Below are 17,029 nucleotides of genomic sequence, written 5' to 3'. Positions count from 1 at the left end.
TTATTTGACCTGCATGGCCTTTGCTCAGCCTGGAATGTTCCCACTTCCCTCCCCATTGAATTACCCACTCCTAGTCTAAGCCTGGCTTCTCTGTTAGATGCCCTTGCTACACTTATCCCAGTTAGTACTTATATACTCATTGAGGGGATTACTGATGAACATCCACTGTCAGCTTCCAGGAGAGCAGGAACCAGAGCTGGTTTTGCTCATGGATGGGGTTTCATCCTTTTTACCCCCTTTTTTACTTATGGGTAAGAAGCCAAGGGAGAGATTATTTCTTCATCTTACCCCCTCTTTACTGAAGAGCCAGTGTGACAAGATAGTAGAATATTTGAATTAGCAATCGAGGAACAGTGAGTTTTCATTTTTATTCCCACTCTCATATGAACTCTCCATGTGACCTTGGGACCTTAGCACTTCCCCTCTCTGAGTCTGTTTCCTCTTTCACAAGATAAAATTTTAATCTAGAGTGTCTGAGGTGCCTCCCTCTCCCACATGTCATTCTAGGTCCTTCAACAGACTAATAAGACAAAGCAGAAAAACTAGAAATTAAAAAGAGTAAAGGAAAGGAAGAGGTCACATTAAGAAAAAGAGACCACCTCGTGAGCCTAGGCTCTGGTGTCTGAATCCCATTCTGGCAATTTGGTGATCTCGCAACCTTGGACAGATTGCTTAATCTCCCTGGACCTTGACTTCCTCTTCTGTAAAATGTGATAAGAATACCTGCCCCACAGGTTTGATGAGAGGATTAAATGAGCGAATAATTAAATGAGAGATTGATAATTAAGTGAGATAACACCTGGAACATGGAAGACTATGTTACATGTTAGGTCCTTTCCTCCTTCCCACTAACTTCCATGGAATTTAAAAGCAGATTATAACTAAATAGCACATGAGTTGAGACAAAAGGCTCAACTGTCTCTGCATGTGATGGTTTATGCAGACTTTATTCCTCTGAAGATGCTTTCTACCACCTAAAAAGAAAGAATTGAATCCCCTGAAAATTTGCAGAAGTTGTATTTCTCTCTTCACTCAAGCAATCCTGTCAGATCCAACTATGTGCAATGATTTTAAAGTTGGTTCCAAAGATGTTTACAGATGTTTCTTGTCTTCATGATACAATAGCAGGAGCATGACTAAAGTCCATATCCAGACTCCACCACTGACCATGTACTCAGTTCAGTTGATCACCTTCAACCTTTTCCTGTATGTCACAGAATAAAATGAGATTTCATTGGAGAAGAAGAAGGGGTGGGTATTTCAAACCATTTCATTTTTATGTTTTTTTGAAACAAAGAATCCTAGAATCACCAAATGATAGGGTGTTTGAGGCAGGAAAGACCTTTCAGGATGATCAATTTCAGCCCTGTCACTTGGTGTTGGTGGTGATATGAGACTCGAGCATCTACATGCAGTGGGAAGAAAAGATTGGACTTGTAATCAGAAACCTGAGTTCAAGTGCTGGCTCTGCTAGTTTTGTCACCGCCAGCTGGTCACTTCACCTCTTCAAGGGTCCTCAGCTATGAAAGAGGATAGTAATCACTACCTCTTGTACATAAAGTGAGGAGCCAGCATGACAGGGCAGGTGAGAGCTCTTTGTGAACTATAAAGCAGTTTTCTTTCTTTTTTTTTTTTTAAAGATTGGCACCTGAGCTAATAACTATTGCCAATCTTCTTTTTCTTTTCTGCTTTTTGTCCCCAAATCTCCCCAGTACATAGTTGTATATTTTAGTTGTGGGTCCTTCTAGTTATGGCATGTGGGATGCCACCTCAGCGTGGCCTGACAAGAGGTGCCATGTCCACGCCCAGGATCTGAACCAGCAAAACCCTGGGCCACTGAAGCGGAGCGCACGAACTTAACCACTTGGCCAGGCCTATAAAGCAGTTTTCAGATGAAAAGCATCACCCTGACTCTTTGGACCCACAACCTCCAAGCTTATAAAGCATATCCAGTCACCTACCAAAATATATCATCTCATCTTGCATATCTAACTTTGTGAATCACGAAAGAAAAATACTGATGCCTAACAAAACCCCTGGTACAGAACAAGCGCATAGTAAATTTTTTTCTGAATGATTTAGGTGAAACTGACTAAAGAAGAGTTTTGGAGGCTTCCTCAGAGTCAAGTGGTAGATGCATGAAGCCACCCAAAGTCCTTGAAACAGAACAGCCCCCAAATACCCTTTGGGCTCCAGTAGAACTCTACCTAGCATGTTCCTCTCTCCGTTTCCCAGAAAGAGGTGGTCTGGTGATAAGGCTTACATATAAAGCAACCTGGGCTCACACTCACAGAAAAGTAGGCTCCCCAAGACAAAGCAAGGACCACTCACTCTCTAAATCTCACCCTTATTGTTTTTCCTTTAAAAACCAGTTTCCATGAAGGTCACGTGAAGGAAAAAGTTAGGTGAGACCCCAAACTGAGTTGGCTGTCCAGAAAAAATTCAAATTCTCCTTGAGAAATCCAACCAAGCACATTTGGGGAATTCTCTACAACAGAGGAGTGGCATAGGCCAGGATGGGTGTTACCGCTAATGGTGGAACCAAGGGTGTTTTCCTGGATTACCAAAGAGACGCTACATATTCCTCCCAGAAACTAAATATCTTTAGGGTTTCACTGGAAGCCTTCACCTGAAAATTTCCTCCCTGTTGAAGTTTTCAAACCAATATTTTCATAAGAACTATATTTTCTTTGGTGAACTAAGGTGTTACAATGATGACTATATAGATTCCCAAGTGACAGAAGCCATTATTAGTGTTGTTATTATTTTTGTTTAGTTGCATCTCCATGGCAGCCCACGTTCACAATGTGCTTTGCAACTGTTTCTTAGTAATAGTTCTCACAAGATCTCTGGGAGGCAGAGGGGGTGACCAGGATTAATATTTCTGTGTTGCCTGAAGGGGAACCATGGACGTAGAGCATTGTCTACCATCATTGCTCATACAAGAATCCATCCTGAGACATTCAAGCTGTAGCCCAATCTGGTCCTACATTTACATTGCCCACAACCAGGATACCAGTTATTTCTGTGGCTCTTGTTTATAACTATCGTAACACCAAGTCTATGACCAGGAAGAAGTGGACTGGGCAATAGAATCAGAATCAGAGATTTTGCACCTAGGATAGACCTTAATGTTCATCTAACCAAACCCATTATTTAAAGTTAAACAAGACCAGAGAGAATACTTTACCCAACTCACACAAGCCACTTTACTCCCAGTTCTGAGCTTTTTTGCTTTTTTATACCATGTTGTGTTGCAGTGCCTTGCCTTTCCCTCTTTAGCATTTTTTTCCTCCTCTACCTTCTTTTCCCATCTAGCTTCTTTATTTAAAATTTACATGGCTTAAACTCCAACCAGGAAGCCTGAAACATTTACCTGCTAAGAGTCTGGTGTTCTACCCCCTGAACTGGGCTAGCCTCAAGTACTGAAAAAGTCTTTGATGATAACAGCCAGGCAACACTGCTATAGTGTCATATTCAAGAGTCCCTTCCTTTCCTCCAATCTCCATTCTTGAATCCAGCCACTGGCTTCTGGCTGGGGCCTTGCCTATACCTCCCTGAGTCTGCAGCTATCTTCACACACCTTGGGTTTATCTTAGAGAAGACCAGGGCCACTTTGCTATAATGTGGCCAAGGCTGAGAGTTCTCTCCTGAAGCACTGTCATTCTGTAAGGAATGGGTTCAGAGAAGCAGGGGATTAAGACTTTGGTGGTTGAGTATCACTTTTGTCTTCTCTACCCTGCCCTAACCAGGAGATTGTCACCCCATATTCAGAGTGATTTATGCCTGTTCAAGCAAAGCTCCCTCTTCACAAAAGATTGGTCATCTTCCCTCAAGGGCCACTCCTAGGCTGCCAGGGGCTGCCAAGTATTCTGTCAATTCATACTTAGCCCTGGGTTGCACTAAACAAATTAAGCCAAAATACAAACTACAGCTCCTAAGCCCCTCTCCAACTCTATCCATCCATAATTCTTATCTTAGGACTTCTCCCTTCCTCTCTCACCACATATTTTTAGAAACTTAATAAGTTTCCTGCTCTTCTTCCCTTTTTCTAAGACCACATGTTTACAGTTGTTTAGAGCAGAGCAATAAATAAATGAGCCAAGTCAGAAACTCTTGGAATCTCTGCAAACAACACTATTATCAAGTATATAATCTATCATTATTTTGGTCAGTATAAGGTTGAATGAACATAAAAAAATACAAAACAGAATTCTTCCCTGTAAATTCCCCATGACGCACTCATGGCCACGCCTACTCCAAAGAAGATAAAAGCACAGAAGCCTGACTCGAGCTAAGTCTCCAGGCAGAGAGGGAGTCATTTCACTGGCACTTGAGTCGGCAAAGGTATCGTCCTTATTACATCTTTGGCTTTTAAAATAATGTTTGTTTTTCTCCTTGGCTGTTATCTCTCAAACTGCCTTCTCTGAAGCTAAAGCCTCTTCCTTCCTTTCTTGTCCCTCCTTGGTTTGGTGGTGAGCTGGAATCACAGTCAGCTTTCAGAAAGTAATTCTTTCTACTGATGGGGAACCAAGAGGGACAGAGAAATTGGATTTATATGAAGGCATTGGTGGGTGCAACCGAGTCTTCCCTTGGAGGGAATCTCTACTACCAAAAACTACTAGGAGAAAACTGGAAATTTCCAACTCTGTCTCTCTCTTGCATCTGTGTAAGGCAAATACCTCATTCTTGTGGGTTTCTTTTTTTTAACTTATCTAAACTTTCGTTGAATGCCTACTATGTGTAATGCATTGGGTTGGGCACATAAGGGATACCAAGATTCTAAAAGAAGTTTTAAATCTAATAGAGGAGGCAGATATGTATATGCAAATACTTTAAGCGAGTGAAAAGAAGAATGAGGAAAATGCTGAGCATAGGCTAAGTCATTCATCAAGTTTCTCCAGAAGCACAGAGAGGAGGTGGTTACCCTTGCAGGCATCTGGTTCAGAGGCTGGTTAGACTGACAGCGACTGGTGTTCTCTGTTGCAGAAATCAAGATGGCGAAAGTCCCTGACCTCTTTGAAGACCTGAAGAACTGTTACAGGTAGGAAATAGATTCCATGTCTTGTAATTTAATGAGGGGATCAAGGCACATTAGAATCCAGCTAGGAGTTACAGTGACCAGTATGGAGTCAGAATGGCAGAGGCTATACAGATGTGTCCTACCTCTGAAGTCAGGGAAGGTTCAGTGAAGACCCAGGGGAACTGAGCATCCAGCATGTTAAACTGAGATGACATTGACAGGGAGACAGCCATTTTAGAAAAATTATTTTTAAGGTCTGCTGAGTCCTAGTGAATTTCAATGTCTACTTAGACATGGCCTCAGTTGGGTTCACTCTCTGTAGTGATACATGCTCTGATGGACAGTAATGGGCTTCAGTGGACTATCAGAGAGAGAAACCATTCTCAGGAAAACTCCTCGATCTCCATCTGGAATAGGAAATGGTTCCAAAGCAATTTGAGCATATGAATACACATACACAGTCAAACATCATTCAAACACAAGAGAAAGGTAAATGAATGAAAAGTTAAAATTAGAGAACACTTTAAACAAACATGGTTCTCCCATTACCCATTAATATATACTAACACAAACTAGGCTATCAAAATGTTGCCTGGATAGTTTGCCAAGTACAAATTATTAATCTGTTTTAGTGAATACATGAAAGCAATGTGTAACACATGATCTATTTGGTTAAAGTTAGAAGGAGGTGCTTCAAAAGTACATCTCTCTTGAGGAGCTTAATATTTTTCCCTGAAATTCAATTACAACTCTTCAATTTGTTAGTCAAGCCTCATTTTTATAGATAAAGCACAGGTAAAGTTCAAGGCCTATCCTGATGATTACTAACTCCAAATTAGTGAGATACAAATTACTGTATGTATGTGTATGTATAGAAGTCCTTAATTTTCAACGATGACAGTAATGCCCATGTGTCTATGTGTTACTCAAAGCTAATGTGGTCATTAAAATACGTTGCCCAGTGACTATAATGATATAACAAACAGAATGACATTCTTATCATCTTGTTTGACAGTGAAAATGAAGACTACAGTTCTGAAATTGACCATCTCTCTCTGACTCAGGTAAGCAAATGACTGTAATTCTTATGGGATTGCCATTCTTATGCAGTATTTTCTCCACCTGAAGAGAACAGCAATGGCTTGAACCCTAGATGCTTTTTGTTTTACTCTCAGTAGAGATACAGAGACATGTATTTCTTCATTATAAGCAAGACCAATTGCCTCTCTACATTAATAGTTGATGGCATTCTTCACGCTCACCAGGTTTTCCCAGAACAGAGCAGAACTATCCTGAAACCCCAAGAACTGAAGTCTCCTGGGCCAGGCTTCATCAGAATATTAGTTATGCCATACTGGGAGACAGCTCCTTTAGGCCACTTCACTAGGGATCTGCCTCCTGAAATGATATATTGTGGTCATCCACTCTGACACCAGCACCCCAGGTTAGAGATAGCCCTCCAAACATAATAGCCCATGAAGCTGAGGTGGAGAAAGCTTGCCAATTAAAAGTGAGAAGTTTGCAGCTACTCACCAAGCTGTGTTATTTTGCTAGGAGACCACAAATAGCCAGTATAAGTACTGCTTTGTACGTCTTTGGTACTGGCTGTAAAAGCTGTTCCAAGAGGAGTATTTCTAAATTATTTGAGTGCTGTCAAGTAGATGTTTAACCTCCTGAGGGGGAACTAACTGGAAGGCTACCACTCATTTAGAGCACTTGTAAACCTGTTTCATTACAATATCTCATTTTTGAGTCTGCAGATGATGATAAAGACTTCCCAAGAGATTACATTCTTTCAGGAAAATCCTGAAAGGAAGAAAGGAAAGGGGTGCAGGGGAAGACTGATGAAACATAGATTAACCAAGACCAAAATGGAGATCCTTCTCACTAAGCCTGTTGAAAAAAACTCCTACTGAAAGGAGTCTCATTCTATGGCCATGGGCAGCCTCTCAGTTTCCATTTTCCTTCCTCACAGAAATCCTTCTATGATGCAAGCTATGACCCACTTCCTGAGGACTGCATGGATACATTTATGTCTCTGAGCACCTCTGAAACCTCTAAGACATCCAAGCTGAACTTCAAGGAGAGCGTGGTGCTGGTGGCAGCCAACGGGAAGACTCTGAAGAAGAGACGGTTGAGTTTAAATCAGTTCATCACCAATGATGACCTGGAAGCCATTGCCAATGATCCAGAAGAAGGTAAGGGATCAAGTGCAATTATATCCTTGTTTTCCATTTTTAAGCAAATGGAAATAAAACCTAGAATCAGAGTAACAAGAGGGCAACCAGGTATTAGTCTGGTAACTATAAGGAAGGAAAATTAATTTCTACCCTTTCCAGCAGGGCAAGAGCAGCAGTGGCCTGAGTCTAGAATATCTGTTCACATGCTCATTCCACAGCCATATTGTAAAGGTCATGTGACTTTTAGCCTTTTGGCAGAAAGCAGTCAAATACTATTAGTGGGTGACCACTTACAAGCTTTGTTCCTCCAAACACTAACTATACCTCTTTAGATAACTTACTTAACCTTTCTGTGCTTCAGTTTCCTCTACTACAACATGGAGATAATCAGAGTCGCTACTTGTTGTGAAGGTTAAATGAGTCAATACCTGCAAGCTTCTAGACTAGAATAATGCCTGGCAAATAGTAAATACCCAATAAATGTTAGCTATTATTGTTGTTAGTATTACTACTACTACCTGTGTTAATACTGCCAACACTACTCTCTTATCAATGGCTGTATTATCTCTCACCTTCACAACAACCCTACATTCTCATTTTACAAATGAGGATATTAAGTTCAGTGAGATAGTAACCTGACCAAACTCACACAGTGTGTAAGTGGTAGAGCCTCAAACCAACTTCACTTCTATCTGACTGTAGAAATCATGACTTTTCTCCCATGCCTTCACCGTACAAGCCTCTACATTAAACATAAATCCAATATTGTTAAGATAACAGCTAAACACTAATACATGTTCACCTGGAAAATTGGAAAGTACAAGAAAACATAAAAAAAGAGAATAAAAATCACCCACGCTACCACTCAAGAATTTACCACTGCCAGCACTATGGTACTTTCCTTAAAGTCTTTTCTATATATACACACACAAACAAATTTGCTTAAAATTATGTGAATCACACTACATACAGTTTTATGTGCAGCTTTTTTCACTTAGCAATATATAAAGGGCATTTTAGAGTGCCGATTTTCCACTATTATAAATATGACAATGAACATCCACATCAATAAATCTTTATTTCTAGCACCATTTATTTCCTTAGAACAGATTCCCGAAAGTAGAATTAGTCAGAGCCATGAGGATTTGGGAAGCTATGGATACATCCCACTGCTCAGAAAGGTGGTAGACATTTAGACCTGCACCCTCGGTGACATACCTGATCCTTAATGGATTCATTTTTTTCTCAAAGTGCATTCATTTGAAAATATATATGGGGAATACTAGGAGTCTTCCTGGTTGCTTAGAAATCTCCAAACAACCAAAAATGAGAATGTTGCACAAATAACCTCTTAAAAAATAAAACTATTGCCTGAGGAATCGAAGTTTATAAAGAAACAAATAAGTAACCACAGGGATAATCCTAGAACCAATTCTACTACTGACTGGGTGATTTTACTTCTCTCTCAGTTTCCTAACCTGGATTGGAATATTCCTAATGTCCCTTCCATAGCTACTTTCTATGTTGTATTAGAGCAGATATATCGTCTGTGTTTGTACCTAGACATTAACCTGAACTTGCAATAATGATTTTAGGAATCATCAAGCCCCGATCAGTACATTACAACTTCCAGAGCAATACAAAATACAACTTTATGAGGATCGTCAACCACCAGTGTACTCTGAATGATGCCCTCAATCAAAGTGTAATTCGAGACACATCAGGTCAATATCTTGCGACTGCTGCATTAAATAATCTGGACGACGCAGGTAAATGGATGTCTGTGTCACCCTCCCCTCCTTTTATTTCTGTATTTCTTTTAAGCTTTCTGCTTTCAAAGAATAAACCTTCTAGATTCCTAGCTTTGCACAATTCTTCTAGAATAGGATGAAGCACCTCACCCCTGGTAAAAATATCAGGCATTTAGACAGCACTTCAGCCAAGTCTGGAAGCTCCACAAGAGAGAAGTCTCCTATCTTTCAGAGCACTAAGTGCAGCATAAAGTAAATGGTATTTGTCTTTCTCCGTCTAGCTTATTTCACTTAGCATAATGCCCTCAAAGTCCATCTGTCTTGTCACGAACAGCAGGATTTCCTTCTTTCTCATGACTGAATAATATTCCATTGTATATATATATACCATGTTTTCTTTATCTATTCATCCATTGGGTTTCTTAGGTTGTTTATATATTTTGGCTATTGTAAATAATGTTTTAATGGCACTAGAATAGTCAATCATGTTACTATGCTTTTGGGTTTGCTCTAAGTAACCCTATTGCAAACATCTTTGTGTATGTTTTTCCCCTAGGAGGTTATTTCTTTGGAGCATATCCAAAAAGTGGAACTCCTGGGTTCCTAAGCATAAGCAATTTTACAGCTCTTATTAATCATTGTTCTCTAAGGAAAACCTAACTACTTTTCACTATCATTAGCAACATATGAGTGCATCAGCTTCCCTAAACCCATCCATTTTACTCATGACCTCACAAATTGCAGGGTCTTATCCCACTAATGTCATCACAAGAGATTCAACAAATACTCAGCTCCCAATCATTCACTCAACATAGAAAATTCTAAAAACATTAACCAAGTATTTACCTGCCTAGTAAATATGTCAGACATTGTGAAGGATACAAAGATGTATAAAATTCCATTCCTGATCTCCAGGTACTTACACCACAGTTGGGGACCTAACTACACACATACACACAGAGTAGCCATGTAAACACTTGATCTTATACAAATACAATGGGTTTACTTTCTTTTTGGCTTTTCTCTTTGCCAGTGAAATTTGACATGGGTGCTTATACATCAGAAGAGGATTCTCAACTTCCTGTGACTCTAAGAATCTCAAAAACTCGACTGTTTGTGAGTGCCCAAAATGAAGATGAACCCGTACTGCTAAAGGTCTGTCCTCAGTCTCCAACTTACCTTCATTTACATCCCACATGTTTGTAATGATCTCAATAGGCAGACACCCCTAGCAGGGTGGCACAGTTCTCTTCTCTTCCTAACACAGTCCCCACCTGCCCACCTGCCCCGCCCCCCCCATCCTACTTCTCACCTATCCCCAGAGACAATTCTAGGCAGGATCCATGAAAGAGTAAAATGGAGGGGGTAAGAGTGAATAAAAGGTAAATTGCCTTCCTCCTTCTTTTTCCTTTCCCTGCCTGATCCTATTCACCTCCCATCCCAGGGTACCCATTTATTCCATCCATCTTTGATCTTTACTGACATCTATTATCTGACCTAAATAACAGTAACCATTAGGACAATGGTAACTGCCTCCAAGAAACTCAAATAAGCCAGCTGAGGTCAGAGAGGATTCATCATCTGCCAATAGGCACAAAGCAAAAATCTGGGAGCCAAGACTCAAATCATAGCCTTCTGACTCCAGTGCCTCTCTCTCTCTGCATTGGTGCCAGTTTTATCCTTGATCCCAGCCCCATCTCCACGACCACCTTCCACCTCAAACATAGACACACACACACACATGACTACTACAACCTTAGATGGTTTCACCACTGATAAGTGATTCTTATTCAGTAAATGTGTAATCCAAACCTCCCCACCCACAACTAGGATTTATGTGGATGCATGTGTTTCTCTACCTGGATCAAGTAGAGGAAAGTGATGTGATGTCTACAGAGTAGGGCATAACTTCATTCATGAATTACTTCAACAAGTGTTAGTTATTGAGAGCCTTCTAATTTTTAAGCATAGTGCCAACAGCTATGTAGACAGTGGTAAGCCAAAATCCCTAGCCTTATAGAACTTAGTCTTCTGGGAACACAGACAATAGACAAGCCAAAGAACCAGCAAAAGTACAAGAGGCTATAAAGCAAATGAACATGGTGCTGAGATAGAGAAAAATGGGAGGGTGCTCTTTAGATAGAGTGGCAAGAGCAGAGCTCCCTGTGAGATGAGAGCTGCTGATAGGAGACAGCATGCCATGCAAGGGGGTGAGTGGGGTAGGCATTCTAAATCGAGGATCTAAGTGCACCCAGCCCTAGAGCTTCAAGAGCTTACAGGCCAGCTTCAAAGATCAGAAAGAACACTCTGGGAGCTGGGGCACTCAGAAAGAGGAAAGATAAGCAAAAGCTAGTATTTACAGAGCCTTGCTTTTAGATTTCATTTGAGGTACAATGAAAAGCCATTAAAGGGCTTCATACAAGGAAGTGTCCTGACTTTACTTATATTTTCTAAAATGGAGAATAGATCAGAAGGAAGGCAACAGAGAAAGCAAAGAGCCCAATTAGAAGGTTATAACAACTAGAAGGTAGGGAGTGGTGAGACAGGTGGAAGGAGGTAGACAGAATCTGGTTATTTTGGAGGTAGAGTCAACAGGAGGAAGAGAAGAAACTCCATTTACTGACATGGGAAAAACTAGGAGAGGAATAGGTTTGGGAAACAAAATCCCTGTTGGCATTGAAAACCCTAAGGAAATCTCAAAAAGATACTTCATTGTTTCAAATTAAAAATAGTAGAGAAGAAGCATCTCAAGTTGGAATCAGAATTTGAATTTTATTTTTCCATGAAAGTATTCTGAGATTCTATTCATACTCACAAGAAGAGTACAGTCTAAAGAGGTCACAATTGTCAAAAATGGTATTGAAAGGATTCAGCTGCTGACATGTAGGAAGTTGTGTGTGTGTGTGTGTGTGTGTGTTTGGGGGTTTTCTTAGCCCTCAATTGTTGACTTAAATACAGAGATAAACATCTCTAAATTGTAAATTATCTTCTCAATTCTCAAAGTATGACTTACACACTTACAGATCAAAATGTTTACAGGTCTTAGAATTGCTAGTGCTCAGATTTGATGCAAAATGCCTATGCCAAAGCCAGGACAAGAACAATGTTTCACCCTACCTGGGAGGATACAGTGAGACACTAGTGTCATTGGCAATCTTTATAAATAATTTGGATTTCTCTCCAGTTAACTAAGGAAATCAACTATTATGAATAGACTGGGCCATACATCTAATAGGCATGTAATAAATGCTTGCTGAATGAACAAATGAATGAAGAAGCTATATCATCATATTATAGAGTCATGGTCCTACAGTGCTATGTTTTTCACAAAGGCCAAATGCCGAGGGGTTGAGCTTCAGTTCTTTTTCTAGCATCTTCTTGTTTGCTAACAGATCTCTGTTCTCCTTATCATAGGAGATGCCTGACACACCCAAAACTATCAAAGATGAGACCAACCTCCTCTTCTTCTGGGAACGTCACGGCTCTAAGAACTACTTCAAATCGGTTGCCCATCCAAAGTTGTTTATTGCCACAAAGCAGGGAAAACTGGTGCACATGGCAAGGGGGCAACCCTCTATCACTGACTTTCAGATATTGGACAACCAGTTTTGACTCTGGAGTCTACTCACTTGTGAAGTGTTGACAGTCTGTATGTACCATGTACATGAAGGAGTCGAATCCTTTACTCTCAGTCACTTGCTGAGCATGTGCTGAGCCTCTGTAATTCTAAATGAATGTTTACTCTCTTTGTAAGAGAGGGAGCAAGGTCTAGTGGAACCAACATTAACATATAATGTTGTCTGTTATTTAAAGAACACCCTATACTTTGCAAAGTACCAATCATTTTAATTATTACTCTTCATAACAATCTTGGGAGGACCATGGCTACTAAAAAGACTTTACCCATATTACAGATGGATTAACTAAGGCATGAGAAAACTAAGAAATACCCACAATAGCAGCTGGAATGAGAAGCCATAGACCCAGGATTTCATTTCAACTGCTCAACTTCTGCTTTTTCATTGCTGATGGACCCTTAATCAAATACTGAAAGTTTTGGGGACTTCAGTTAGATCATCTTCAAAACAGAGGAAATTATACCTATACCCTTCCTGCCTCAACAATATTTTGTGCCAACCAATGAGATCATTTTAGTAAAACGCTTCTTAAAGTTGAGCCTCAAGAAGAAGGCAAAGCATGAAATATTAAGTTATTATTTATATATTTATATATATATTTATAAGTATATTGTTAAGATAATTATATTATTATATTTATGGCAGTCCTTGTAATCTCTGAGTGTGACCAGGCATTATCAATCGCAGTAGACAGTGTTTTCCAGGCTGAGTGAGTTTGAGTGAGTTACACTAAGGCACTTTGGTCCCAGTTGTACTTTTCCATTGCCATGAAGCTCTGTATTCTAGTACCTGAGAGCCCAGTAATTATGATAGTAAATTTACATTAATTACGTTGTTTGTTTGAGCTGATAATTGGTCAAAATCTTTCACTCCTCTGCCTATAAACTTGCCATGGCATTCTTGTGTCATTCAATTTCACCTGCTATCAAATACTACTAGCTAAAATGGAATGAACTTAACTTTGGCAACCATGGGACAACTGCTATCTAAACTTTCTTTTCTGGAACATAAGCAATGTTCCTTCTAGATTCTAAAAGTTGTGATCAAACCATAGTGTTACAATACTATCAACAATAACATTATCAATCATAATTGAATAAAACTTACAAAAAATTAAATCTAACACAATTATTTGTTGTCTTAATCATTATTTTACTGTATGGTAATTAGGAACAAATGATAAAAATTCACATAAATAACAATAATTAGTGTCACTTTACAAAACTAAACCAAGATTTTATGGGTTTTCTCTCCCCTTTGTTAGCTTCCCAGTAGGCATAAATGACATTAAGAATGATAATACTCCTAGGTTCATTTAAAGCTCACATTACTCATGTACAACACGTGTTTATATAGCCATACAAACTCACATATACAGAGCAGCATTAAAAACTAATGGATCCATTTGGAAAGCATGCATACAAGATATGTTGAGTTGGAAAAAGCTAAAATCAAGGAAACTTGGAATTAGATGTGGGAAATAGTGAGGAAGGAGTAGTCCAAGATGTCTCTCAGTTTCCTTGCACTGGACAAAGTGTGAGTGGTGGTGCCTTAATCAGTACTTTCGGAAGAAATATGGAGTTCTTCTCAATTCCAGGATGAAAGTAGGATGAGTGCCATTTTAGACATGTAATAATTTGAGCTACTGGCAGGACACTCAAGTGCAGATGTATAACAGGCAGATGACAAGGTGTCTGGAACTCAAGTTAGAACTACATATAGATTTGGAAGACATCAGCAGGTTTATAGTAGGTAAAATCCTTAAAATGGCATTAGAGAGAAGAGAAGCATACGGCGAACACCACTGGTTATTAATGCAATCGCCATCTCCCCTTCTTCCTTACTCACAGGACCCCAGTTTCATTCAGAAGGAAATGTGTCTTGACCCAAAGAATGAATCCAATCAATATAAGCCAATCATGGTCATTCTGTCCTCATATGACTGAGTCATGTTGAATTAGTGCTGTCTAATGAGATGTCAATCTGCTGAGGGCAACTTCTAGGAAAGATTTTCTACCCTGATAAAAAAACAGAGCCATATAGAAGAAAGTCCTTTCTCCTCCTTCCTTCCTTTCTGCATGAAACATGTTCTATGAAGATATGGAGCTTGGAACTGTGATAACCAACTGGCAACCACTGGGAAGACACAGCCACATGCTGAGGGAGGCAGAATGGAAGGAGAAAAAGAACCAACATCTCTGATGACATTGTTGTGCTGAGAACCTACTGCCAGACTTTAAGAAAACAAGAAACATTATTGTGGTTTTAAGCATTTTCATTTGGTTTGCTGTTACTTACAGCCAAACTCAGTCTAACTGTTACAGAGCACTACAGAAAGAACAAAGAGAAAAAGAAACCTGGCCTCTGGTTTGTTTCACCCCATTCTTTCTTGCTGCCACTACTTTCCTAGGGTTTCTGTACCCCAAGTCTGGCTAGAGTAAAACTAAGTATCTTAATATTTTAAGAAATAGAAAAAATACAAAACATTGAGCAAGCAATACCAATTCAAGAAATCTTCAAATGTATAACAGCTGCTCAGTCTTTAATAGTGAAATATTGACTCATTCTAGAAATGGCCTCAAAGTGTTATTCTGACAGGGCCAGTTATGCATATTCTCTACTCCCCACTCTCTCGCTGCCTAAACCATAAGTAGGTCACTATGAAGAGGTTCAACAGTCTTAGCACTGAACTTGTTGGAGTCTATTTCTTTTATTATGATCTTATTCCCCAGTCTCCAAGTTGATGAGAGTAAGGCCACATTTCCACCTTTTAAGTCCAAGGTACAGAAGCAAAAAGCCAAAGGATATTTCTCTAACCCTCCTCCCACTAAGTCTACCCTCTGAGACTTAAAAATACCTACCCTCGAACTTTGGGAGGTGACAGAAATAGTTGGAATAGCAATAATTATTGTGCTTGATGTAAAATATGCTTTGTATCTGTATCTATTCCTTGATTGTGTGGTGCTTTTTTGACTATGTACATTTGTCAAAATTGTCCTCTTGAGGGCCGGCCCGGTGGCACAGCAGTTAGGTTAGCACCTTCCACTTCTCAGAGGCCCAGGGTTCGCTGGTTCGGATCCCGGCTGCAGACATGGCACAGCTTGGCACGCCACGCTGTGGTAGGTGACCCACATATAAAGTAGAGGAAGATGGGCACAGAAGTTAGCTCAGGGCCAGGCTTCCTCAGCAAAAAGAGGAGGACTGGCAGTAGTCAGCTCAGGGTTAATCTTCCTCAAAAAAAAAATCGTCCTCTTGAGTCTTGACCAACATTGGCTTGTCAATATATTTCATAAAATTTTTTATAAAGAATTGAGTATAGAACTCAAGATGTGGTCAGACCAGCACAACCTAGAGTGGTATCTTGTCCTTCCTATTTTAGACACCATGTTTTTGTTAGAAGTGAAATTAGCTTTTTGAAAGCAAGTGACATTGTTGATTCATATAATGTTTGTAGGCAACCAAAACCTATAGGTTCTCAACCTAAGTTCAAAACTTTAAATGTAACCCTGTTAAATTTAATCTTGTTAATTTGGCCCCAGATCTTTCTAGATTATTCCAGATTCTGATTTTTTAACACATGAGCTCTTCCTCTTAACTTTGTGATAGCTGTAATTTGGTGAGCATATTTTTATTTTGTTCATAGTATATTGTATACCCTACAATACTATTGAGCTGTATGAATTCTCTACAAACATTTTTACAGTGTGATCTTGTTTTTATTTAAAATACCTACAATTTGTATTTAAAAGATTATGGAAAGGTATATACCAAAATGTTGACCATCTTTATCTCTGAGTGATTGATTAATTTATAAGTTTTATTTTTTGGTCATATGTTTTTCTGAATTTTTAAATGAATGTATGATTGCACAACAAACTGTCAATTTACACAAAAAAATCTTCTTATGAGTTTGGCTTTTTATTTAGATTGCACATATAAGTGATACTATGCAGTATTTGTCTTTCTCTGTCTGGCTTATTTCACTTAGCATAATGCCCTCAAGGTCCATCCATGTAGTGGCACACAGCAGGATTCCCTTCTTTTTCACAGATGAACAATATTCCATTGTGTGTGTAATATATATATATACATATACACCTCACTTTCTTTATCTATTCATTCCTTGATGGACACTTAGGTTGTTTCCATATCTTGGCTAACATAAATAATGCTGCAATAAACATGGGAGTGCAGATATCTCTTCAATATCCTGTTTTCATTTCCTTTAGATATATACCTAGAAGTGGAAATCCTGGATTATATGGTAGTTCTATGGGTTTCTTGGGGTTTTGTGTTTTTTTTTTTTTTTTTTTTGGTGATGAAGATTGGACCTGAGCTAACATCTGTGCCAATCTTCCTCTATTCTGCATGCAGGACACCACCACAGCATGCCTTGATGAGTGGTGTGTAGGTCCACACCCAGGATCTGAACCCATG

The 17,029-nt window shown here is 39.4% G+C and overlaps 2 protein-coding genes across 4 annotated transcripts in view; one reads left to right on the top strand and one right to left on the bottom strand.

Moving 5' to 3' along the window:
* Positions 1 to 17,029, bottom strand: part of IL37 (interleukin 37) — a 169,593-nt gene that overhangs the window by 143,618 nt on the left and 8,946 nt on the right. The gene's annotated exons all lie outside the window — the stretch shown is intronic.
* On the top strand, positions 4,261 to 15,165 carry IL1A (interleukin 1 alpha). 2 transcript variants are annotated; one of them, XM_070234774.1, is made up of 8 exons: positions 4,261 to 4,347; positions 4,990 to 5,044; positions 6,039 to 6,087; positions 6,999 to 7,221; positions 8,799 to 8,972; positions 9,988 to 10,109; positions 12,369 to 12,603; positions 14,443 to 15,165. In XM_070234774.1, exons 2-7 carry the CDS (start codon positions 4,998 to 5,000, stop codon positions 12,564 to 12,566), a joined length of 813 nt encoding a protein of 270 aa, XP_070090875.1. In that variant the 5' UTR covers positions 4,261 to 4,347; positions 4,990 to 4,997; the 3' UTR covers positions 12,567 to 12,603; positions 14,443 to 15,165. The 2 variants fall into 2 exon arrangements, with proteins under 2 accessions (XP_070090875.1, NP_001075969.2); NM_001082500.2 differs by lacking the exon at positions 14,443 to 15,165 and having other exon boundaries at positions 4,297 to 4,347; positions 12,369 to 13,422.

This window comes from Equus caballus, chromosome 15 (assembly GCF_041296265.1).
Source record: "Equus caballus isolate H_3958 breed thoroughbred chromosome 15, TB-T2T, whole genome shotgun sequence".
NCBI classification, from domain to species: Eukaryota; Metazoa; Chordata; class Mammalia; order Perissodactyla; family Equidae; genus Equus; species Equus caballus.
This window is presented reverse-complemented; position numbering and strand designations above follow the sequence as displayed.